Genomic DNA, 24569 nt, shown 5'->3' on the forward strand with positions numbered 1-24569 from the left:
TAGTAGTTGGTCTGATACAAGTAAACGTTAACTGACAAGTTTCTTCCAAATCCCATTAGGAGTTCTTCCGTGAAAGAGTGCCAAACATTCATCCATACCTACATACAAACTATCGTGTTTACAATATTGGAGGATAGGATTTGGTTTTCAGTGCTAAGCTAATCCTTCCTCCGAGTTCAAACTGTTCCCTTAATTAAAATTGATTACCTAGTTTATTGATTTCCTACGTAACTGGTTAGAGAAGACCTACGAACAGCGACAAATAAACGGCACATAAATTAATGTTGGCCATTGTAGCGGTAGGAGTTAGAGCGACATTGGCGTGGCCCGAAGCCGCGTTATCGTAACTACGTCATTTACATGCGGGGTGGCGATAACTTGGCGTGGGCGAATACTAACTCCAGCCGACACATTCCTATGTACTCAAACGTAATGCTCCGATCAAATTGTACGTAGCTCTAAGTGCATAACTAGCCCTAGATCTAGCTTGCAAGCTCCTGTTACGTAATCCTCGAAAGTTCCGAATCTAGGCTTTCCAGCAAAGCTTTATCGATAAATAGTAAATTGTTGTCCGTGTGAAGTGTCTGAAGTGGCAGGTCGGAGGGTCCAGTGCTAATATCGCGTTATCTAATGATGATTGGTGTGTAACGGTGCGTCGGTGCGTCGTTATGTAGGCGGCGAAGTGGCAGCACGTGAATGGACGGGCGCAGGATCGATAGAGCGGAGTGCGCAGGCCCGCTCGCCGGCACACAGCTGGCGGCTTCGCACCCGCTCGACTCGCTCAACCTGTGCCTCAGTGTCCGCACTGAGGGGGCTAAGTGTATCAGCTCTATCTCGAACATGTTCCAGTGTTATCGTCGCCTCTAAACGGTGCGTAGAACTATCATTACATATAGCTCGACCGACTCGCCCTTTTCATTTAGATGTTTTCAGTCGCCGTCGCCATATCTGCATATTAACGGGAAACCTGTTACACGAGTTCGCATTTAATAACAATTCAGACTGTGAGTGTTTGTTTATAAACTAAAGGCTTCAGTGAGTTTCCTAATGTGTTCCTTAATTACTATTATTCTTCTCCATGTTTAATTTTAGCTACCGTAATCGATAAAGTGGTTCAACCGTGGCAGCCCCTCGCTGCACTGTCAGTCATCTTTCTAATTAGTGTAACGTTGTTCCTCTTCCGGGAATATTTGCGAGCGAAGCTATCTGATAAAGATAATTGTAGTTAATGTACAATAAATTCAGATCCAAGCAATAAAATGGTATCTTGATACGTTTCGCGTGGGAGGTAAAGGGCATGAGTGCCTACGTCAGTGGATCCGACATAACAAACTATAGAACGTTGTATCTGCGATCTGCGCAACTTTAGCTTTTATTCCGATGTGTTTGGGGTTGATATCAAACAACTGTTCGTGGAATTACATTTATAAAACCATAACTTATTTGTGGTAAACATAGAATGATAATAATTGTTTTCGTCATGAAGTCATGTAGACAATTATATAATAGAGGCCATTAAAATTAATATTTCTGCGCACGTATAACATGTTCAAGTAATAACTAAATAGTAGGTACCTACTGTAAATGCATGTTACCATAATGATATTTATTTAATTAAAATGCACCTTAGTGTTATTTCTGGCTGTCACGTTTTATATGATTGTGTGTCCCACCTTTACCTATTTGTAGAATATTTCTTTAGCAAGTCATAACTGTCATAATTTTCATAACTGGTAGATTTCCTAGATTTAACCCTTAACTTAAATTCTAATAATCGCTACAATGTCCAAAACCAACACTTGAATAATAAAATGCTCAAGTTTCTTCTAACTTTAGATAAAATAATATTTCTTTACCCTTGAAGGGTTTTGTTCTCTTTACTTTTCTTAGGCGATAGAAAAACAAACAGTAAATATTAATTAATGTTATTGTTCTCATGAACAAATGTAATTCATGTGAAAACCCAAACTTTTCATGATCTCTCTGGCCAGAACTATCTGCGTGTTTTGTGGGAAATAGGAAGGCATATAAAGAACTTCGTTGTAAAGATTAAATTATTGTGAAGATAATCCGATAAAACGGTTCATTATATTTAAGTCGTTCATCGCAATTCTATCATTGACTATTCACTCGGCTAATTAGCTAATACTTGCTTTACAAATATACAAGCTGTTGATTTGCATGCGTGCCATAGTCAAGGACGTAATTATACTAATGATTCTCAACCCAAATCAACAAAAAAATTGGTACGAAAATTTTTTATTTTAATTTTTTTTCGGAAATTCGTCAATGTCACCTACCCGTTTTCAAACTTGGCGTGTATGTTACTGGCCTCAAAACCGTGCTGCTCCCTCACACAAACGCAAACACAAAGCATACGCAACGATTATTCATTAATTTCATTCATAAAATTGGATTATTTCTGAAATACTACGACATTACAATGACAAAAAAAGCAGTGCATATTAAATGTTTCCCGTCTACTGTAATTCCAATCGATTATTTACGTATTTTATGTCCTCCTCCTGAAGTATGGCACAAATGCAAATCAACACCTTGTATAGTTTTAGTGATGTTTCATGTTAATGATAGTGAGCGAAACATCGCGCCAGAGCTTCAATGAAATTAAGTTCTTGGTTTTCAGTGTATCACATACCAAAAGAGATCTTTACACATGCCACATACATTGATCGGCCTTCACTTCTGACATGCAATCATATCAATATTCTAGAGCACGCCTGCACTCTTGCTATCGATTCACAAACTTCTTAATAATTTATATGAACGTTCTCATATGAAACCCACTATGAATTGAAGCCGGTGGTATATTGGAAACTCGTGTAGTTGCGCTACTTCCTACCTATTCAGTTTTATTGCAACGCTGTTATAAAGCTCTGTTGTGTTTCAGTTGAAAAAGTTGTTTCTAAAGCGACTGTAACAAAGCCATTTTTATTTATTAACAATCTAAGTGGCATTTGTAGTCGGTATTATGTAAAGTTAAATAAAACATCACTACCTATAACTCCATGAAACTGAAATGCGTTTCCATTTGCATATGATGAACTTTAGGCATCTAAGTCACTAGCTGTTCGTACTTCATAATGGTCTGTTTTTATGCCGTATTGATAATGTCATCTTTCTTCACCGGTCTACTGTTGGGCTGTTGGACTTAGGACTTGGCTTCGCTCTTGTAAAAATTGATAGGTTAAGTACTAATTAAAAACATTCCAGCCTAGATGTTCTTTGGTACTTACAGTAAATTCTTTGATAACAAGCCTAACTTTTGGTCAAGTTGATCTTATTGAAGTAAGCAGTATCACGTATAGCACGAAAACTTTTTTCAAACCTGAAATATTTAGATAAATGGACCAATTCAGTGTAGTATCATTGGATTAGCAAACTTTGCGGGGTCCAGTCTAACCTTAACGTATTCAGTGGACCCACGCATGACCTTTCCCATTACAATCGAATTCAACTCTTTCAATCCAATCTACTGGATTAACATGACTGCATGCATGCTACTTATTTGCTTCAAACCTATAAGTATTCCGGTTCCATACTTACAAGTTTTATCTTCTCCCACATAATATTATCAACCTGTACAATATTAGGTAGGATATCTTGTGGATGTGTCATTTTGTGAAGCAAGGAATTTATTAATTTGTAAATTGAATCATGATACATTTTATCTGCCGACGTGATGTTACGTATACATAACTTTAAGATTCCAGCCACAACGCCCACAACAGACAATATGTTGCCTCTAAGTAGATTAGACGTATTTTTAGAAGCTTTCAACGCTATGTTAGCCTGAAAAATAAATATAGAAAGACGTGGCCTGCAGCTATTTTAGTAATATCCTCATAACTGGGCCACTATTGATGTGATCAAGTCATAACGCTTACATCCCTTTTAGTTGAAGCAAATACATCGGTGTAATAAATAGAAACTGAAGGGTGGGCTACTTCTAGCACTCTCGGTAAATTGCATTGGGCTTTTCTTGACGGTTTACGTCCAAAGCAATACTAGGTGGTTCTAGTTTATAGCGACTTATTGATTCTCTGGTTTGTTTTACTTACAATTTTTAAGATTGGAAAAGAAGGAACAGGTCTTGTCTTATGTTCAGCCTCTTAAAGGACTCTTATTAACAACTTAGGTAGTGGAGATGTCTCATTTATAAAATTATTCTGATTGTTTTGAGGCAAATAATCATTTTAAATTTTTCCCCCTGTTTTAATACTTAAATATGTTTCTTAAGTTCAAATTTTAATAGAAAATTTCCTCTATTGTTACTGGGTACCATAAGGCTTCTTTGGTCTTAGCATTTCATAAATGGTACTAAATCGGGAATCACCCAAAATTTCGCAATACTTTTGACAAGTTAGGTTACGTACTTGCAAAGTTTTGTTTACCTATACACTAAATTTGGGGGAACTTTGTGTTTTCGTAATTCCTTGCTCAATAATTGAGTTTATTTTAGATGGTAGGTAAACTTACATCTCATAAAAGTACTTGAGTATGTACTTTAATGAAAAAAATAGACATATGCAAAACAAATAGAAAACGATTTAGTGACAATCTATATGTTTCTTCATAACTACCAGAGTTCGAGCTTCGACGATACCGCTTCAAAAAAAAAACGTTGAAATTCTTTAGCAGTGGAAAAGTATTGGGTTACTAACGAAAATTGACAAACTCCTCGTTTTTTTAAAAGACTTCTCGTAAATAATTCCTGCGATATCTAATTTCCCTCCCACACAGTACCTGGTGATAGATGCATAGACGTCTATATATAGCCGGAGCCTCCAGAATTTAATTAGTTACCTGCAGCGAGCTGTCACCTGCAAGCTCGCCAGCGCCCACGCGAGCCTGTTATTCACATCGCGTTCAATACCGAGCTACGAAAGCACGACTTTAATTATTTCATTAAGATTCAAACAATACCCTTTTCAATTAATTGTTTTGTAAGAGTTGTACTTAATAATGCGGTTCATTGAAGCAAGTTTCGACATGACCGTAACATCGTCAGATCACGCTCAGTCATTGAGATAAAATCATGACTTGAATGATGTTCGTATCTTAAGCAGACAAGTGGATCATTCATGTCATCACTTTATTTATCGATACTCCTATAAATAAACAGCCTTGTGGGTTTATAGGTCGAAAACTAAGTTTAATGTCAGGTGGTTAAGATGTCAATTAATTTTCAGTCAACTGGAAGTACAGTTGGTGTTGCGATGGGACAAAATGGGAGGAAATCTCCGTCATACAATTTTCTTTCTAGACGAATTTACAAAGAACTTGTAGACATTAAATTTATTAGTACTGCATGTATTTTCAAGCAGCGTTTCTAACCAGTCAATGGCCATCCCTGTGCTAACTAAACATTCTTATTTCTGAGAACTTGTTATTAGAAGAGGTTCTTGGCTCCAAAGGCTTGTTATATGTGTGTATAGGTACCAGTGTAGGGTGCTTTGCGTCTCCCACGCCCCGAGCAAACGCCCACCTCTGGCCAACGTCACGAGTCAATACTAGGTAGAATCGGGAAAATGTAATCAAATGGAATTATATATAGGAGTCCTACACGTAGGTACGTGTACCTATACTTGGTTATGATAAAAAGCTTTATATCGGAATGTAATTTCGGCTGAAATTCTTGTAGAATGATTTGATAAGGAAAGATAAGTTCAGAACAAATTTAGATTTTAAAAGGACCAAGACGGAGATATTTATTTAGTTTTAGTCTACTGTGGAGATGTCTTTTGAGGACTAAAATCATCTCCCAGTGTGCGACGTTACTTAATACTTATTTCACTGTTTGATCTATCAACAAATATCAATAAATAAATGTTAACGTCCACATGTATTTTGGGATCAAATCCTTAACAACTCAAGACGGCTGTAAGCCTAAACTGATATGATCAGATTTATTTTCGAAGTTTTGTCGTTAAATAAGTTAGCAATATGATCAAAACAGGTCGGGAAAGCGTGTCGGTGTTTAGACCATAAATAAAGACGCCTCCGGTCTTGTCTCTGGTCCCGTCGGAATTAATTTGTCGGCGTGAGGTGAGGGATGTGGGTCGTACAGCTCTAAACAAAGATAGATGGCTCAAGGGCTTTGTATTTATCACATTGATTGTAAATACGACCCTATATTTTGTCGCTCTTGTAGCTACAGGATTACAATGTTATTATAGCGTCCTTTATATGTATTTTATGTTTTAGGAAAGGACTCGTTCCTATTTTACTGGTTTTATATAAAATGAAAATAGTCTTCAGTAGGTAGTTGCCTGCTCAGATATACGCTTGTAAAAGATCTTTCAAAAGTAAGCTCACAAGATTTTCATAACATGGCTATGTAAACTACAAACTTTCCTTTTATACTGCTACTTTACCAAACTTCAAGCTATCGATGAAAGCCGTACGTGTCGCCATCGTATGTGCTACCTAACATTATGTATTTTAGAGCTGGCACCGATCGAACTCTCATATAAACGCTTCTAGCAGAACAAACGGCGTACTGCGGTGACAAACTTGCATTTACATATGTGTTCTTTTATTTCGTCTTCGATTTTCAAACATTTAACGATCTTTTTCTTTGAACATCGTGTTAAATGCACTACAATATTTGCCATTATTATCCCATGTTCATAAAGGAGTTTTATCTCATAATGGCTGGAAGTGATCAAACTTTTTCGTTCCATTTTCAAAATTACTCAATGCCTAATAATTTTTTTAAGTCACTTTTGTTATTATGTAAATAATTTTGAATAAATAAGCTACGTCATTATAGTTTAGAATTCAACGGTGGGAAGTTTTTACAGGCCATTACAACTTTGACGCAATAATAGGACCCTAATTGCTTTTCATTGCTTGACAGTTGAAAGGGTAGTGGCTATGGTATGGAATAAAGTTTTAACTTTAATCGTTACTGTGACCTCTACGGACTATAATAGTTTCCAAGTTAAACCGTGTAGGTGGGACGTTATGTAGTAAATAATAATGCGAGGTATTTAGGTGCTACAGGTGCTTATTGTAAGCTTACCATAAGTTTTAAGCAAACAATTTACATAGTTTCCACATAGAAGCGATTCTGACCACAAATCCTCTTTGCACGATAAAAATAAAGGAATTTTAATGTGCCTTTCAACCCATAAAATATACGCTGCTTTCGTAGGTTTTCGAAACTATTTATATAAAAAAATCATGATTAATTTTGTGATTTTTATTTACAAATACAAATATTCTTTATTATGGTACATAGTTAAATAATGAGTAACATGGTTCCAAAATTGTACACCGCTATAACCCATCATAAAGGCATACTATATATTTTATTTTTTATTTCCAGATGTAATGTTCCGTCTGTCAATACGACAGGCTCTATGGGCGCTGGCGCTGCTCTGCGCGCTGGCGCCCTCGCATGCCGATGGGAACATAGGTGAGCGCCCTTCTCACTAAATGTCAGCTGTGAACTCGTGACGTCATGGCGATAGGTCAACAAAAGTATAGGAATAAAACTCAAAATTTTCAGAACATAAACATTGAGAAACTCAAACATCCGGGACCCCGAAGCAAATACGCTGAAACGCTGGCATGTGATATACACTCTCATCAAAATACCGGTGATATTGATGCAGACTGGAACGCTTTATCGTCGTCCATTCTTGACGTAGCCATTAACACCATAGGGCTAAAAAATAAACGCAAGCAAGACTGGTTTGATGAGAACGACGAAGTTCTTTCTGAAGCTATTGCCAAACACCGAGACCTTCTCAGGCGCAGTAATAACAGCGCACTTATAAGAGAGAGTGACCGTGAGTTGCGTAAACTCACGAGACACACTAAAGATAAATGGTGGCAAGACAAGGCTCAATACATCCAGTCGCTTGCTGATAGTAATCAGCTCGGTGATTTCTATAGCGAAATTCGCAATCTCCTGGGTACCACCAACTTCATAAAGGTACCACTGAAGTCGCTGGATGGTAAAAGTCTGCTGAAAAGCAAAAATGAAGTGTTAGATCGTTGGGCAGAACACTTCAATAATCTACTTAATGTAGATCGAACAGCCGATCTACACTACATAGACAGTTTGCCTCAACTTCAAATAGCAGAAGAATTGGATGATGCCTTGTCTAAACATGAGGTGCTTTGTGCCATCAAACAACAGCAAAATCAGCGTGCGGTTGGCCTAGACCTTATACCAGGTGAGCTTCTGAAGTACGGCGGCGAGGAACTGCATTCGCGCGTCTGGGAAATGTTTGTGCTTATGTGGGAGAAAGAACAAGTTCCTGAAACTTTTAAGTTATCACGCGTCAGGGCTCTCTATAAGAACAAAGGCGACCGGTCGGAATGTGGTTCTTACCGCGGTATTTCACTGCTCTCTGTCTCTGGAAAAGTCTTCGCCAGAGTACTTCTAAACCGCCTCAGGAACCTCTCTGAAAAGATTCTGCCGGAAACCCAATTTGGTTTCAGACCAGACAGAGGAACTTGTGAGGCAATATTCGCAGTCCGTCAACTCCAGGAAAAAAGTAGAGAGCAGGGACAGCACTTGTATCTCTGCTTTATTGATCTGGAAAAAGCCTTTGACTGCGTCCCTCGCGAGGCCCTCTGGAAGGTACTGAGAAAGTTGGGGTGAACAGAGAAGTTCATAAGACTCCTGCGACTCCTGCACGATGACATGCAATGTTGTGTAGCGGTTGAAGATGACCAATCGAGCTTCTTCTCCGTCACCTGTGGAGTGAAGCAAGGTTGTGTCCTGGCTCCCACATTGTTTGCATTATATTTCGCAGTTGTAGTCCGGGAAGTATTGAATTCTTCTCCTGAAGGAGTTCGTATTCGTTATCGGACTGACGGCAAACTTTTCAACCTGAATAGACTCAAGGCGACCACAAAGGTGTCCTATGCACATATACAGGACATTATGTATGCAGATGACCTCTGTTTCGTGGCTGAATCCCCTGAAGTCCTGCAACAGCTAGTCACGAACCTTCACAAGCAGTGCTGTACATTTGGTCTAAAAATCAGCATCAAAAAGACAGAAGTAATGTCTTCAGACAATCACGAACGTCAAGAACTGACCATTATGCTTGGTGAAGATGTCCTGAAGCAGGTCGATAAATTTCGATATTTGGGGAGCACTATAACAGCAAAGTGCGACCTTGACGCCGAAATCAATAGCAGAATTGGTGCTGCAGCCGCTGCTTTCGGCAAATTCGACAAGAAGGTCTTCAGCTCCCATGACCTAAAGATATCCACAAAGGTTTCTGTGTATATGGCAGTTGTGTTGCCTTGTATACTCTACTCAGCGGAAACATGGACACCGTACCGACGCCACATCAAGCAACTAGACCGCTTCCACCTCAAATGTCTGCGCAAAATATTAAATATCCGTTGGTTTGATCGTGTGCGAAACACAGAAGTGTTGAGGAAAGCCAATGTAGGTGGCATTGAAGCATACCTCATGAGGAGACAGCTTCGTTGGTGCGGGCATGTACTGCGCATGCCGGATACTAGAGTGGCCAAGCGCATCCTCTACTCCGAGTTGCAGGAGGGCAAGCGGAAACGTGGCGGACAGCTGCTGCGATACAAGGATGTGCTGAAGCGTCACATGAAAAGCTGTTCCATTGACCCGTCTCAGTGGGAGAATCTGGCATCCAACCGCAGAGACTGGAGAAGCCGCGTTAAAGCCAAAGTCTTTGACTTTGAAGCACGCCGACTTTCTGAGTTGGATGCCAAACGAGATGAGTTGAAAGCTCGACCACCTGTAGCTATCAACTACAACTTTGTGGCTGGTACCCTGACATGTCCGCAGTGTGCGCGGACTTTCACGCACAAAATTGGATACTCCAGCCACATGAGAGCACACGCACGCCATTAGGGTCGAAGTGGTCGCCGTTGCCGAAATCGGCGTGGAAGATTATTATTATTAGGAATAAAACTTTAATGGCCTTACTACAAAAACTTTAAACCCTGTTTTACACTTGTCTAATAAAATTTTGGCTGCAAAATGAACCATATGTCAACGTCATAATTTGACATTTTTTTAGACAAGGCATAAACTGACGTTTAAAAGTTTTTGTGGTAAGACGGTTAACATTTAATAAATGAAAGAATACTTACTTCAAAGCTTCATAAAATATTACTGGCTTGTAATTTTCTTGTCGATTTATTTTTATACCGCATAATTAAACGTCTTTGAATGTTAAGTTTGACCGCGATTGGTGGAAGCAACTTTACAGAGTATCATACAGGTCGTGCACCAGATGCTACGCGGCTACTACGAAAGTGCTACGCACACGCGTAGCGCGTAGTACTCATGTAGCATTTTCGTAGAGGCCGCGTAGTGCGTAGTTGTCGGTGTAGCGTTTTCGTAGTGTTAGACTCTAATATTTGCTTAGCTACGAAACATTTGCGTAGGCTTACGAAAATGAAGACGCTGCAATGTTGAATCGCTCAAAATCTAAATATATATTTTCTGCTATGTTATATTTGAAGTTTGAACTCAATGAGCTTATTGTACATTCGCAAAGAAACCTTCAAAGAGCCGTGGGGCGGTGGGTAACACTTTGTGCCGCTTGTTGTTTACTTTTATTCCCAGTAAAGACCAACTTTGTAGTCTTACAGTATCGATTTCCTTTGTTGTCCTTCCTGTAACGTTCACAGTAAATACTGCAGTACTTAAAGGAAAATAAAATATTTATTCAGGTTATTTACACTCAATGTGGTGGATTTAAACTTACTTGTGTTTGAATGAAATAATAGAAATAGGGGTGAGTAAAAAAAAAAGGTCTGTGAAATGAGTTTCACAGTACACAATTGAAAGTAATTGTTTGACTGTTCTGGCGAGGTACTGAATTAATGAATATATGTCTGTATAAGAGCGTTCTAAAATGATTTGTAGCATTAATACTTACTTCCGTAACCTTCAATATTGTTTTGTTATGAACACAATATTTCTTGTTCAGGTTGCTTATTCAGCGCATCATTATGCGTGGAGGGGGTGGAATGGTGCTATGACGGTACGTTAACTTGGAATAACTTTTTATGATCTAACTGAATTTTATGGTTAACCTTTGAAACTTTTGAAAAATAATAATGATTGTTAGTTCTATGTGATTAATTACTTAACAGTGTATTGATACGCATTTTTCCTCATAGATTTCGCCTTCGGTAAATGTATACCGGTGTATGAAAAGGAAGTGGAGGAGGGGTCGCTCTTTCAGTAAGTTTTCTTCGTAGTTATCATTTCGGTGTTTATTTATTTTGTATCGACTTTCACGCTTTTGATTTCGTTTAAAGTTCTGAGTTTAGTTGTCAATTGTTTTTTATCAGTTTATTTTTAGCACGATTTTTTGTAATTTCTGGTCAGTCTCCAAATATTTTCACCTCAACTTTTACACGAGACAGAACAAGACTTCACTTTAACATGTTAACTCTCTTACAGATATGACATGAGCTCAGAACAGCTGCAGTGGTTCGAAGGCGAGCTGCAGCGGCTGGCATCCCGCGGTTACCGCTGGGAGCATGCGTACACGCAGTGTGTGCTGCAAGCCATGCTGTACACGCTACGACAAGACCTGTTAGTTCGTAAATAACTCAAAATTAAACTTAACATCATTTATTTAAACTTGGCTGCTAAAGAGCACTTTTATAACATAAACCCGAAATACTTAAACGCAACTTAACTGTAAGATCTTCTTAAGTCTTTCTGTCGCAACAATTGATGTAAACATGAAAGTGTTTGAGCAGCACTCATGATTGAGTGGCGTTTCAGTATTTGGCTAATAGAGTACTGTAATAAACTACTGTTTTTTTGTTATCACATATTCATTTAGCCTTAATTATCCTTCATAATCACGTGAATTCATTCCAGTGACCCAGCCACTGTAAACACAAAGATTTGTGACCATTTTGCTGATCCGAAACTGAGCACCACTTCGGAGGATAACCCTGAAAATGCTGAAGAGGTATGTCATACTTTACCTTTTGGTGCAGAGACTGATAATTTCTGAGTAGAAAATTCTATTTATAATAATGGTGTGTTACAGATGGAACCCGATGAGACAGCGTATGTCCGATTTACTCCAAACTCAGCGCTCGCGGACTCGAACTTCGCGAATGAGGTTTACAACCCTCCGCTTACACCAGATGATGACCCGACTCCGTATATTCCGAAAGGTAAATTAAACATACTTACAAAATACTGTATGCAAACTGTAGGTAATATTGTCAACTGGGGTAATACTTATTTTCTTTTTTCTTCATTAAAGATAATGAACTACCCGAACCCGAAACTCCGAGTGACAAATTACGTGATTTGATGCTGCTGGGTGGAAACGAGGAATCCCCCATCATTCTACCATTTTCAGGATTCAGGGAACGAATCCTTGCCCAGAAAGAAGCAAAACCCGTGAACGACGTCAGCTCTTTACCCAGAGTTATGATCGACAAAGAGAAGAAATCGGTTCTTGGTGAGAATGAACCTAATATGGCGTACTCTGATGAAGAACGTTTAGGCGCCCATTTCCGCAAGTACAAGACTAAAGCTCCACCATTCACTGCGGAATACATCACAAGCAACAGATTCTCACCCTTAGACGAAGAAATTCGATCCAATGCTTGGAAGAACTACAAACATAGTTTTGCTGAGAAACACTTTCCATTCGAGTATGAAAATCCTGGTGAACTACCTGAACCAAGGGTCTACATTGATGAAGATGGTCTGGATGAGTTTCCCATTGATGCTGGTAGTGGGGAGCTCGATCCTTACCATATGAAAGGTGATCTAGATGTCTTTGTTTAATACGTGTTTTAAGGTGTTCAAATAATTACTTATTGCTGTAATGTTGCACTGCAGATAACTCACCGGCATTAGATGCAAAGCATAACAAACAAATGGAGGAATATTTTATGAAATACTGGCGTGATGTGATTGACTCTAAACAAAAGCCTCAAGGCGCCCTGTACGCTGAGGGCGGACCGCTCCGAGCTGATGAGCTGCAAGGTGAGTCAGGTGTATCGCCTCACTACATAGCGTTAACTCCGTGTAAAGACGGCAATTTGTGTTGCTTCCTGCTTCGTTTGCATTGTAGGTACAACAGCAACATTATCTCACTCATTCTGTTAAAGTATGACGTACTAACATTTTATTGATTTTTCTTATATTTTGTACTTCTCAGTTAACCAATGTGTTGTTTTAGTTCACGGCTATTTTTTCACTTAGGCCCCCCTTGATTTTAAGAACTTTGATCTGTAAGAGAGATTCGAATCAGAACAAGGGTGTTACATATACCGACAATGTTTCAGGTGAAAATCCAAAATTTTATCCCGAAGATATTCAAGATTTGCTTAATAACGAATGGGGCTTTAAGCGTAGGGAAAGAGATGATGTTAAAAAGCCTGGGCCGCGCCTGGACGCAAAAACATTAAAGATTTTATACCACAATAATTCAGTGACAGGTTAGTGTCACGGCGGCCTGAGATAACTGTTTTAGATATATGTCGATGTTCCCTCGAATAGAGTCAGGCGACAGGCTAGAGCTGCATTGAATAAAGTATATTTTTTTATCTATAAGCACTTCCACGTCTTGTATAGAACACCGCACTAAGTGTTTCCCTCAGCACATTTTAATTTATTGTGAGACACAAAGCATGGGCTGTTATAGTCCTCTGTATCAACGTGTTGGCTATGTGTGAATACATCTAAATGTTTTCTGTTTTGTTTTTCCTTTATACTCTTCGATGTTTTAATTTTGGGCTTGCTTCTCTGTAGCCCACCTTGTTTAATTTGTATTGTCATAATGTCAGCTTCAACCTCTACATAAATATGTTTTGTATCATGTTATCTATGCTCAGTGTTTACATTGTTTCCATAATATATGATTTATGCGCTTCATTGTATCTAAATAATTGTATTTCTTCAATTCCTGCTTCTGATCATAACCAAATATTTTTCTATCTAACCTGTCTTGAATTAATCCGCTACGAATTACTTTGGCAAATTAATATTACCTATACAAAAAATGTTCTTCATTAAGCGAAAAAGTGCATGGTTTCGAGTTTTATATCGATGTTGTATAAATACGTTGTTGTTCCATATCGCCCTACTTATTAATTCGGTCTGATTTTGTGTTACAGCTCATGGCGTTCAACCCGCGGAAAAAGAAGAAAAGTCGAGGGACCACGATCATAATGATTACGATTATGACCCATCATATGCTTACGTCGAGTTCAAGAACAGGTGAGCACAGACACAATTTGCAAAGTAAAATAAAAATAACTGTTAAGTTACTTTCCCATTGATTTTATGATCGGTTTGCCTCAGGTTCCTAACTGACTGGGAGAAAGGCATCTCATTTATTTCAAGACTAGAAGAAATGCTTGGTTTAGAGAAAAACACTTTTACAAACCCCCGGTAACTTTAACAAAGTCTTCTTGAAATCTTATGTAGTATTTTACTTTTTTTATCTCTTTCTAAATTTTATAATTTTCAAGCGATACAGGACAATATTAGAGTAACTTGACTCTTTGTTTCAGAGTTGATCCAAGTGAAGTTACATTCAAAGTTGAGAAAAATAACAAGGGGTATGATGCGATGGATGTAGCGCATCAAGTTGGTAAGATATTTAAAGGCGCACAACGAAAATAATTTCTAAGAAGCTTTTATTCTATTACAAATACTTTATACTTGTACTACAATAAACTAATCTAAGAACTGTTTCCAGATGAAATCAAGGAGGATTTACGACGTCAAACCGGAGCTCAAATTCTTTCCACTGGCATCGGTGACAGGGTTAGCATTAAAACATTATTTATCTACTTTCATATAATGTCTAAGGTAAAACTTACTTTGAATTTGTGATTGCAGAGTAAACGCCCAGTAAGCCACCATATTGACGCACCAGAACCGATCCTTGGCTTGGACTTGCCTGTACTGTCGGCTCTCATTGGAAGTCTGTTGGTGCTGGTGATAGGAGCCGTGGTCTTCGCCGTGCTGTTGAAGCGAGACATGAGTGCTAAGAGGAAATTGAACGGCCTGTCCTCTGCTGCTGAGATCGATGCTGAAGCTACTAGAGACTATCAGGTAAGTTAAACCACTTTAATTATAACCTGTTTTTTTCATAATCTGTAGATCCGTATTCTTCTTCTAAGACTTTAAAAAGGTTTAAGGATTCTAAAAATGGATTATGTGCTTCAGGAATTGTGCCGTGCTCGTATGTCTGGAAAGTGGACTGGTCAGCAGACGGCCGCCGCTCCCCCGCATCCCGCTGAGCCCCCGCAACGCATCACCTCGCTCTCCAAGGAACCTGAAGGCAATTCACCCTCAACTCGATCTAGCACATCATCGTGGTAAGCATTTCGACTTATATATAGGCAATTTTTACGTTAAAGTATGGATTTCTTCTACGGACACAGTTTCACTTTGTTCAAAAAAAATATTAAGAAATTCCTCTTGATATGTTCTGTTATTTTACAGGAGTGAGGAACCAGCTCTAACCAACATGGACATCTCTACCGGACACATTGTTCTGGTAAATAAAGCTAACAGTAAAGCTAAAGTCAACCTCTTTCGTCACCATTGCACTAAAAATCTCAATGTTCTACCTCAGGCTTACATGGAAGATCATCTGCGCAACAAAGACCGCTTGGAGCAAGAATGGCGAGCCCTATGCGCTTACGAAGCGGAGCCCTGCACGACCACCGCAGCCCTCAAGCAGGAAAACACTGGCAAAAACCGATATGCTGACGTCCTGCCTTACGACCACTCGAGGGTCACGCTGAACACGCTCTCTAACCACCTCGGATCTGATTATATCAATGCTTCGACTATCGTAAGTTCTACAAAATTTCTTCAAATTCAATCCGTATATTAGCAACTAGCGCCATGGTCTTTTATAAAGTAAAAATCTTGAACCAATCTAATTTTCCAATCTTTTTTTTGTTTATAAAATTCAAGTAAGACTACGATGTCCAAATTGCCTAGACTGGATCAGACGGAGAGCTAGCAGGCGTCAGATAAATAGTATGCAAGAAGATATGCAGCTCCGACCCCATAATATAATAGGGTAGGGATAAAAGCAGAGGAAATATAATTAAAGTTTGACATCACCAACGTGTTTTTCAGACTGACCACGACCCTCGCAACCCAGCATACATCGCCGCAGCCGGTCCTATGGCTCACACAGCCCCTGACTTCTGGCAAATGGTGTGGGAGCAAGGCAGCGTCGTCATGGTCATGCTCACGCGCCTGACGGAGAACGGACAACAGCTGTGCCACCGCTACTGGCCTGAAGAGGGATCTGAGCTTTATCATATCTATGAGGTATGTTTTTCTTGATAGAATAAGGAATAAGACCTTAACAACGGACTTATTGGCGGTACAGGGCAATACAACTACAATTTCAATTCACGTCAAAAAAGTCTGGAAAAGCATCTCTATTAATTAGGTCATAATTATTAAAATAATTTGAAAATGCTTAATACATAACAGTTCCTAATAAAAGTGTCTTGACATATTTAAGGTGCATCTGGTGAGCGAGCATATCTGGTGCGACGACTACTTGGTGCGCAGCTTCTACCTGAAGAACCAACGCACCGGCGAGACTCGCACCGTCACGCAGTTCCACTTCCTCTCCTGGCCTGAGAACGGCGTCCCATCATCGACCAAGGCTCTGCTGGAATTCAGGAGGTGAGAATTTACCATGTTACTAACGTCATCGATTAAAACACACATTTTTACCAAATAGTTGTGCTCAAAAATCTTTTACTTTTTTGGTCTTAGTACTGGCCATTATACCTAAAAAAAACTGACGAAACGCCAAATAAATTTATTAAAAATAAAAGTTTTTTTTTTCTCTAATTCATTTAATGGCATGCTGAACTTCATGGCTTGTATTTAGGAAATGTTTATTTCCTCTTTGGTTGGTTGGTAGAAGTAAATAAAAACCTTTTTTAAACATAATATAATTTTTGTCTAATATTTTTTCAGAAAAGTGAACAAGTCGTACCGAGGAAGATCGTGCCCCATCGTTGTCCACTGCAGGTAATTTTTTGTAGATAAATATTGTCTTGTTTTTTCTACTGTGAACCAAAATTAAGCCTAATCCAAATCAGCGGCAATCTTCCTTGATGATAGTTATTATTACGTAGACGTGAGTATTAATCAAATCATTATCTTGATTGTAATTACCCAAATTAATCAGTGCTTAGACCAATAAAAAGATATTTATTTAAATTATTTATTTATCAACTGCTACACGTAAAGATTAAATACTCTTGAACTTTGAATGGCCATAGTTTAGCGATGAGTTGACTGACCGTGAGAAATATCAGTGATAAAGAAGCATACTATCAGATTATCAAGCAATTGATCTGATATAAGATATTTTGAATGATTTCTACATAGCTAAGTTAGACTTAAAAAAACATACGTACATCATCATGAATAAACGTGAAATGGTAAATAGCGGGCCCTTTATAAATAACAACTACTTACGTTAGAACAAACACCTTTAGCAAAGTGATTGAAACCTCCTTGCTCGTATTCCAGTGACGGAGCCGGTCGGTCAGGCACGTACTGCCTCATCGACATGGTGCTGAACCGCATGGCGAAGGGCGCCAAGGAGATCGACATCGCCGCCACGCTGGAGCACATCCGCGACCAGCGCACGCGCACCGTCGCCACCAAGCAGCAGTTCGAGTTCGTGCTTATGGCTGTTGCTGAAGAGGTAATCTAATATAAAAGATTAAAAAAAAAACTTGTAATTTTTTTTGCGAAAGTGAAAGTTTTCTGATACTTAACAAAATTACTACACAGTGAACCATGAGTGTGTACAAACAAGCATTAACTGATCACGAACTTAATATGTAGGTACCTAGTATCTAAGTATATGTTAGAAAGGTATCTTCCTCTGGCTAAACCCAAATTAGATCATCATGTTTTTGCTCTACATACATGGGTAGATTCCTAACTTATGATTTTCCGCATAAAGCAATAGATTTCGTCAGTTTTATATTTGGATATTAAGTAATTCACGATTTTATTTTCCTTTTCCAAAGGTCCACGCGATACTAAAAGCTTTGCCAGCGCACCTGCAACAACTGCAAGAGAAAAAAGACAAAGATAAGGAAAAGGAAAAAGAAAAAGACGGCAGCGACAAGGAAAAAGAGAAGCCTAACTAAACCGCGCACCCAACAGGAACACGTTATGTTATATTATTGAACCTATCATAAGTATTCTATCATTGTGGAATTGATGTATTTCTATCAACTCCCGAGTTGAGAATTTCGCTACGTAAAACGAAATTAGAGGTGACATTATGAATTTGTAACTTTTTTTATCACTTGGCTGTATAATAGGTAAACCCCAACTTGACATCCAGGATAGCATTTTCTCTTCACAATTGGAAATTCTTAACTTCGGGTTGTCTAGCTTGACGATACTTGAACCACAGGGAAGTTGGCAAACGTTTACATAAGGCAAGGATAAACTGACTGTGTCTACGTGAGGTGTGCCGCTAAAGCTTTGGTTTCCTAGGAAAGCGGTGCCGTCATATAGCGGCCGTAATACAGCGGTGAATGACGTCACTAGAACGTTGTCAATGTAAACGAAATGGGGCGGTTTCCTAGAGAGCGGTAACGTACACCGTAACTTCAAAAAGCGGTGCCGCCATTTGCATGACGGCCGTCTTGACGGTGTCAGATGGTTTGGTGAACGTTTTATTGAAAGCGGTGAAGCTTTTTTAATCCGTATTTATGTTTGTTTTTTCGGAACAACGTAAAAAATTAGTTCCAACTCTTGGAGCAGCGAGGACGACGAAATTTTAATAGATTTCGTTCGTAATCACGAAGCAATAAATAATATAAAAAGTAAAGATTATAGAAAAAGTCAACTTAAACAAAATCGGTGTCGTGAAATTTGAGAAATATTAAATAAATCAGGTTAGTAAGTATAATACAACTAAAAAAAAGTTTATGACGGTGTGTTAAAACGGCCGTGGAAGTTTCCACATGTCATCACCGTAAAGACGACCGTCTATTTGCGTCTGTAATATTACGGCCGCTATATATTATGACGGCACCGCTTTCCTAGGAAACCCAAGCTTAACTATGGCATTTATTTTTCTAAAGCTTTTAATATTTTCTTAAGGTAGCTTCACAAGAGCCTATATTTAATATATTTAGAAATTAAAAAACACAAACTATTAAGTTTCTTTGTTAAATAGCAGATACTTAAGCTTTTTATTGGAGTGTTGGAGACATGGTCAATTGTTAGAGTATCAGTACTAAAAGATTTATTCTATGTTGCTTCCTTTTAGTTTATTCATTACCGTAACTTAAAAATAATTTTAACTCTAATTAATGAAATAGCTGATTTATATTCGTAGAATTTCTAATATTAGCTACAAATAATGATTTTAAACTGCGTTTATTAGTTTTTAGTTCGTGTTATAATTTACTGTCGTGCATAAAATGCGTATCCTGTGAATTGATCTAGTCAGTTACAAGTTATTTAAGCCAGTTTATAGTCCGTTTCTATGTAATAAATGTTTATTTAATTGCTTATTTTAACAATGGTCAGATCTGTAGCGTTAATTTTAAAAGTTTTATTCGAGTAGTTAATTTAAAATATTGTTAACAAGATACGAGTAGTGCTACTGACCATCGTTAAAATAAATTGATCGTAATTAATTGCTTTCTGTTAGGTCATCGTGTCTAAAGATTTTTAAGTCATATTGTAATAAGTACATTGTTATATGTATAGATCTACATTTTGCAACGTATATACTACCTAGAACTTATAACAACAAAGATAAGAGATCTATGTCTTTCCCAATCATATCCTGAATCAACGGAATACCTGAGAAATATAATCAGATTTAAAAAATCAAAATTAAATATTTACAGAATGTAGCAAAACCATAGATACCTACATACTAATACGTGTTATGTACGAGATTTATATAAGATATATTTATTGCATATTATGTGGAAAATGTAAAAAAAAATTAAAACCTACCCACGAAATTATGGATGTAGTATTTAGATATAAGAGAAAATATATTTAACCGTATTTCTGTATGAAATTATATGTAGTTTTTATGTGAATGATTGAATAATGGATTTTGATTAAATTGTTTTAGGGAATAAGATAGAAGTATCCTAATTTCCCGAACAAGATCCTTTCTTCCCATCGACGGTATTTTCACAAGCTATTCTAATGTCACAGTTAAAAGCTCTACTTACCTACATTTTTTCTCCTGACTTGAACACTAAACTCTACAGGCAATTTTAAGGGACAATGCTCATGAAGTATGAGAAAAAAACCCAGGCCCGGCGCAAAAGAAATGTAACTCAAAATATAGGTAAAAATAAGTAATTAAATATTACATAGGGGGCATTATCGAAATCAGTGGCTATATGTGTGAAATTGCTATTCGAATTTTAACATCTGCGGTACATTGCTACTCAAGATTTTAGAGGTAACATAATGTATTAGTAAAAGGAACAGCAAACAGATACAGTTGTGGTTTAAGAGCCCCCGCAGACCACAGACTTTTTATCGGCCGATAGTTTAGTCGGGTTGGCCTGCTAGTACGCACACCGAGCTAACTAAACAGTTTAGTCGGTGATGAGTGCGCAAACTATCCAACAGTCTGCCGACTATTTGCTAGTTTCTAACCAACTGGTGAAAAGAGTGGTCGCACCGCACAATGAAAATTAATAAAACATTGCATAGAAATGTTATTATTGCTCTCATACACCGGAGAAGGAAAATTAAAAAGAGAGCCCGAGAGTATTGGGTGCATCATATCTTTAGTGATAGATTATTAAATGGAAAATTTTACACTATGCATTCCAAATTACTCGATTATTAAAGTGCAGGGCGTTTTTCGACTTCCTCGATCAAAGTTACGATCGAAGATTCCGAAATAAGTGACTGAGAATTGGGCGACGCCATTTTACAAAACACGCGCGACCGACCATTCGCTGTCAAAGCTCGGAGCGAACTGAACTATCGGCTTAGTCGGTCGACTAAAAAATCGTTATGTGTGCGCGTGTGGTAGGGAGCCAATACTGATTATACGGTCGGCCGATAGTTTGCCGACAGTTTAGTTTGAATTGAATCGGGAAGCCCATCAAACTTGTTTATCGGCCGATACCAAATCGCCATAGTGTGCGCACTTGCTTACATCTGCGTACTGATTAAGAGCCCGACCAAACTATCGGCCGATAAAAAGTCTGTGGTCTGCGGGGGCTCTAAGAGTGTACATAATGACATGTTTATAGCAACTTCTCCACTATTCTACCTACTTTTACAAAATAATCGGATGATAGAACTAAAACAGGATATGAATGTACTTTTCATTTTAATAATAACGCTTAAAAGTCATCGATTCTTTATTTCTAACACGACGAGATCCAAAAATGTTGCGGGATGCGCGAACTGGGGCCCGATTCTCCTAATTTTACTTAAGCGACCTTCGATTGACGTTCGACTCGATTCGACTGAGATCCAATCCCGACTCGATGACTATTGAAGCGTATGTGGCATTCCGCTATTTTTTCTTTGAAATAAACGTTTTTATTCTTTTCTGTCATTCAATAATGAATCATTTTGTCTGCAAATGTTTTACGATTGCAAAATGATTGCACGGCAAACTACCGTATAGACCAAAATTACCAAAATAGCATACCAATCGCACACCAATCAAATGTCAATCTAATACGATTGGTCTTTTATTAGTAGCAGAATGCCCGATATGGTTAAAACTGCTATTACGATCGTATTGCGATTCGATTACTATTCGATTTTGACATTATTAACTTAGGAGAATCGGGCCCCTGTTCCTCATGTCTAGCCCACCCTAAGTAATGTAAAACGCTCATGACGCGATGACGTGGGCGCTGCAGCCTGTACTTCGGTATTGATTTATCTTTTTGGAGAAGCTTATTACTTGCCATATTACTTGTTTGTTGTTTCAGATAGCACTTTAATTAAACTATAAGCCCCAGCTGCTCATGTTACCCCTTTAAAAAATCAAATAGCAATTTCATACATTTAGCCATTGATTTCGATGATGCCTCCTATGCAGTATTTCATTACTTATTATTACCTATAATTTGAGTTACTTTTCGTTTGCGCCGGGCTTGGGTTTTTTTTGAGCATTGTCCTTTAAGGATAATAACCATAGGTACAATGGTAGATCGATTCCGGGTAGTTGGGGATAAGTAAGAATGATCTCACAAAGATGTACCTAATCACCACAAACAATTCTCTTAAAATAACTGTTACCTACAAGAAGTAGGTTTAGGAACGACTTTCCTTGTTTTTTTTTGTTGGGAAGCAGTTCTAGTACATCTTTCTAACAGGGATAGACTTTATTTGACCATGGGTAGGTAGGTATCAATATACGTAATGGCTCACTAGAGTAGTCCATCCATCAGTATTAATGGGTTATGTGGGCCGAGCCCTGAAGGAAAGGCGAATTGAAGCATCAAGTAATTTAGTACAAAACCATCCATGGCGTAATAGTTTTATTAAATGATCTAATAGGTATAGAATTCAAATAGGCTTGGAATAAATTCTTTTTCCGAGTCAAAATGATAGCATTCCTTCTTATAAGCTAGATAAATTACTAACGTTTTTATTTATCAGTTGCGTTTGAATATCTAATCGTAATTACATCACTGTAATCAACTTCAATATCATCAGATTCAATTGATGCTTACTTATGATAATTGTGATCATAATGATAAATTGATAAATAGAACATATTAGATAGGTTCCTAATTTGCGTAATTCAAATGATTCTCAGCACCTTACTTAGTGATACGGCTAGTCTTCATAGATCGTGAGAAGAAGGGAAAAGACCAGAGACAATATTGTAGGGACTAGATAACCATGGGCCTGATTCTCCTAAGTTAATAATGTCAAAATCGAATAGAAATCGAATCGCAATATGATCGCAATAGCAGCTTTAACCATATCGGGCATTCTGCTACTAATAAAAGACCAATCGTATTCGATTGACATTTGATTGGTGTGCGATTGGTCTGCTATTTTGGTGATTTTGGTCTATACGGTAGTTTGCTCTACAATCATATTGCAATCGTAAATCATTTGCAGACAAAATGATTCATTATTGAATGACAGAAAAGGATAAAAACGTTTATTTCAAAGAAAAAATAGCGGAATGCCACATACGCTTCAATCGTAATCGAGTCGGGATTGGATCTCAGTCGAATCGAGTCGAACGTGAATCGTATGCCGCTTAAGTAAAATTAGGAGAATCGGGCCCCTGGTCTATACGGTAGTTTGCTGTACAATAATTTTTCAAACGTAAATCATTTGCAGACAAAATGATTTATTATTGAATGACAGAAAAGGATAAAAACGTTTATTTCAAAGAAAAAATAGCGGAATGCCACATACGCTTCAATCGTAATCGAGTCGGGATTGGATCTCAGTCGAAACGAGTCGAACGTGAATCGTATATCGCTTAAGTAAAATTAGGAGAATCGGGCCCCTGGACACATTGAATTGCCGAATTGCAGTTCTTGTATAGCCTTGCTGCTTCTGAGTTGCTTAATAAATTATTGCAGGAAATCTATACTATATATAACTAATTAGGTACATGTCAAATGACTGACTTAAGAGGGCCATACTAAAAAATAATAAATTGCATACTGTACTTATATTTTAATCAATTAAACAATTAAGTTTTTATTTATTCACAATATATTTACATTAATTGAAAATAAAATAAAATAAACTTATATATATATATACAACTTAAAACTAATACAGTGCATCAAAAAATTGCTCCTCATCGAGAAACTTAACAGATAAAAAAAAAAAAAAAAAAAATTAAACAATTTACATAGGTACATACTTATTTTATGTCGGTAGGTAATCATTATATTTGAACCGTGACCAATCGACCGATAAGATTTGCAAAGATCTGTGAACATTTCAACAAGTTAAGATAAGGTTCATACCTACACTTTTTTAATATCTACCTACTTTTCCGAACTGACAAAGAAAGCGATAACACTGAAATATTGCCATTGTAAGGAATCTCCTCACTGAAGTGTAGAAATAAAAGGTGTTGAGTAATTGATCGATAAGGAAAGGAAAGAAAATTACATACTTTAACTAATTGCACATTAACCACCAAGTAAGATAAACAATACCTAGGTACTTTTCCTATCGTGACTAGGACCATGACAGTACCTTAAAGCATTAATGATAATTTCCATTTCACCTTCTTCAATCGTCTCCTTCGACGAGCCACAAAGAAACGTTTATTTGTATTTATCAAAACCCTGAGAGACGAAATTAATTGTTAACAACCAGTGCAAATGAGCCTTTAGATGCGGTAATAGGTAGATATGTACAACGGTGGTAAACATTACTCATAACACCTGATGTATTTTCAGTTCTTTGATAGATTAGATATTGAATTTCACAGCTGAAAAGTAGAATTTCATCAGCAATTTATACAACTTGTTGGCAACTCTGAATTTGCCTTGTGCATGATTCAGTTGTCAAACTTGTCATTTGT

At 37.7% G+C, this 24569-nt stretch overlaps 1 protein-coding gene and 1 long non-coding RNA gene across 5 annotated transcripts; one reads left to right on the forward strand and one right to left on the reverse strand.

The window, feature by feature from the left end:
• Positions 1-376: 376 nt before the first annotated feature.
• Positions 377-20087, forward strand: LOC124631220 (receptor-type tyrosine-protein phosphatase N2). 4 transcript variants are annotated; one of them, XM_047165475.1, is made up of 24 exons: positions 377-870; positions 7352-7441; positions 10968-11021; positions 11161-11224; positions 11447-11581; positions 11876-11969; positions 12051-12180; positions 12273-12782; positions 12860-13006; positions 13309-13461; positions 14140-14242; positions 14327-14416; positions 14539-14618; positions 14727-14794; positions 14870-15085; positions 15200-15351; positions 15479-15533; positions 15612-15833; positions 16127-16324; positions 16524-16690; positions 16991-17044; positions 17552-17729; positions 18061-18519; positions 19106-20087. In XM_047165475.1, exons 2-23 carry the CDS (start codon positions 7357-7359, stop codon positions 18181-18183), a joined length of 3078 nt encoding a protein of 1025 aa, XP_047021431.1. In that variant the 5' UTR covers positions 377-870; positions 7352-7356; the 3' UTR covers positions 18184-18519; positions 19106-20087. The 4 variants fall into 4 exon arrangements, with proteins under 4 accessions (XP_047021431.1, XP_047021432.1, XP_047021433.1 ...); XM_047165476.1 differs by lacking the exon at positions 14327-14416; XM_047165477.1 differs by lacking the exon at positions 13309-13461 and having other exon boundaries at positions 379-870.
• Positions 16437-17582, reverse strand: LOC124631221. The gene is made up of 2 exons (XR_006984486.1): positions 17498-17582; positions 16437-16676 (listed from the first exon to the last, which is right to left on the reverse strand). It is a non-coding gene; the product is annotated as an uncharacterized LOC124631221 (long non-coding RNA).
• Positions 20088-24569: the final 4482 nt, after the last annotated feature.

Source organism: Helicoverpa zea, chromosome 6 (assembly GCF_022581195.2).
Source record: "Helicoverpa zea isolate HzStark_Cry1AcR chromosome 6, ilHelZeax1.1, whole genome shotgun sequence".
NCBI lineage: Eukaryota > Metazoa > Arthropoda > Insecta > Lepidoptera > Noctuidae > Helicoverpa > Helicoverpa zea.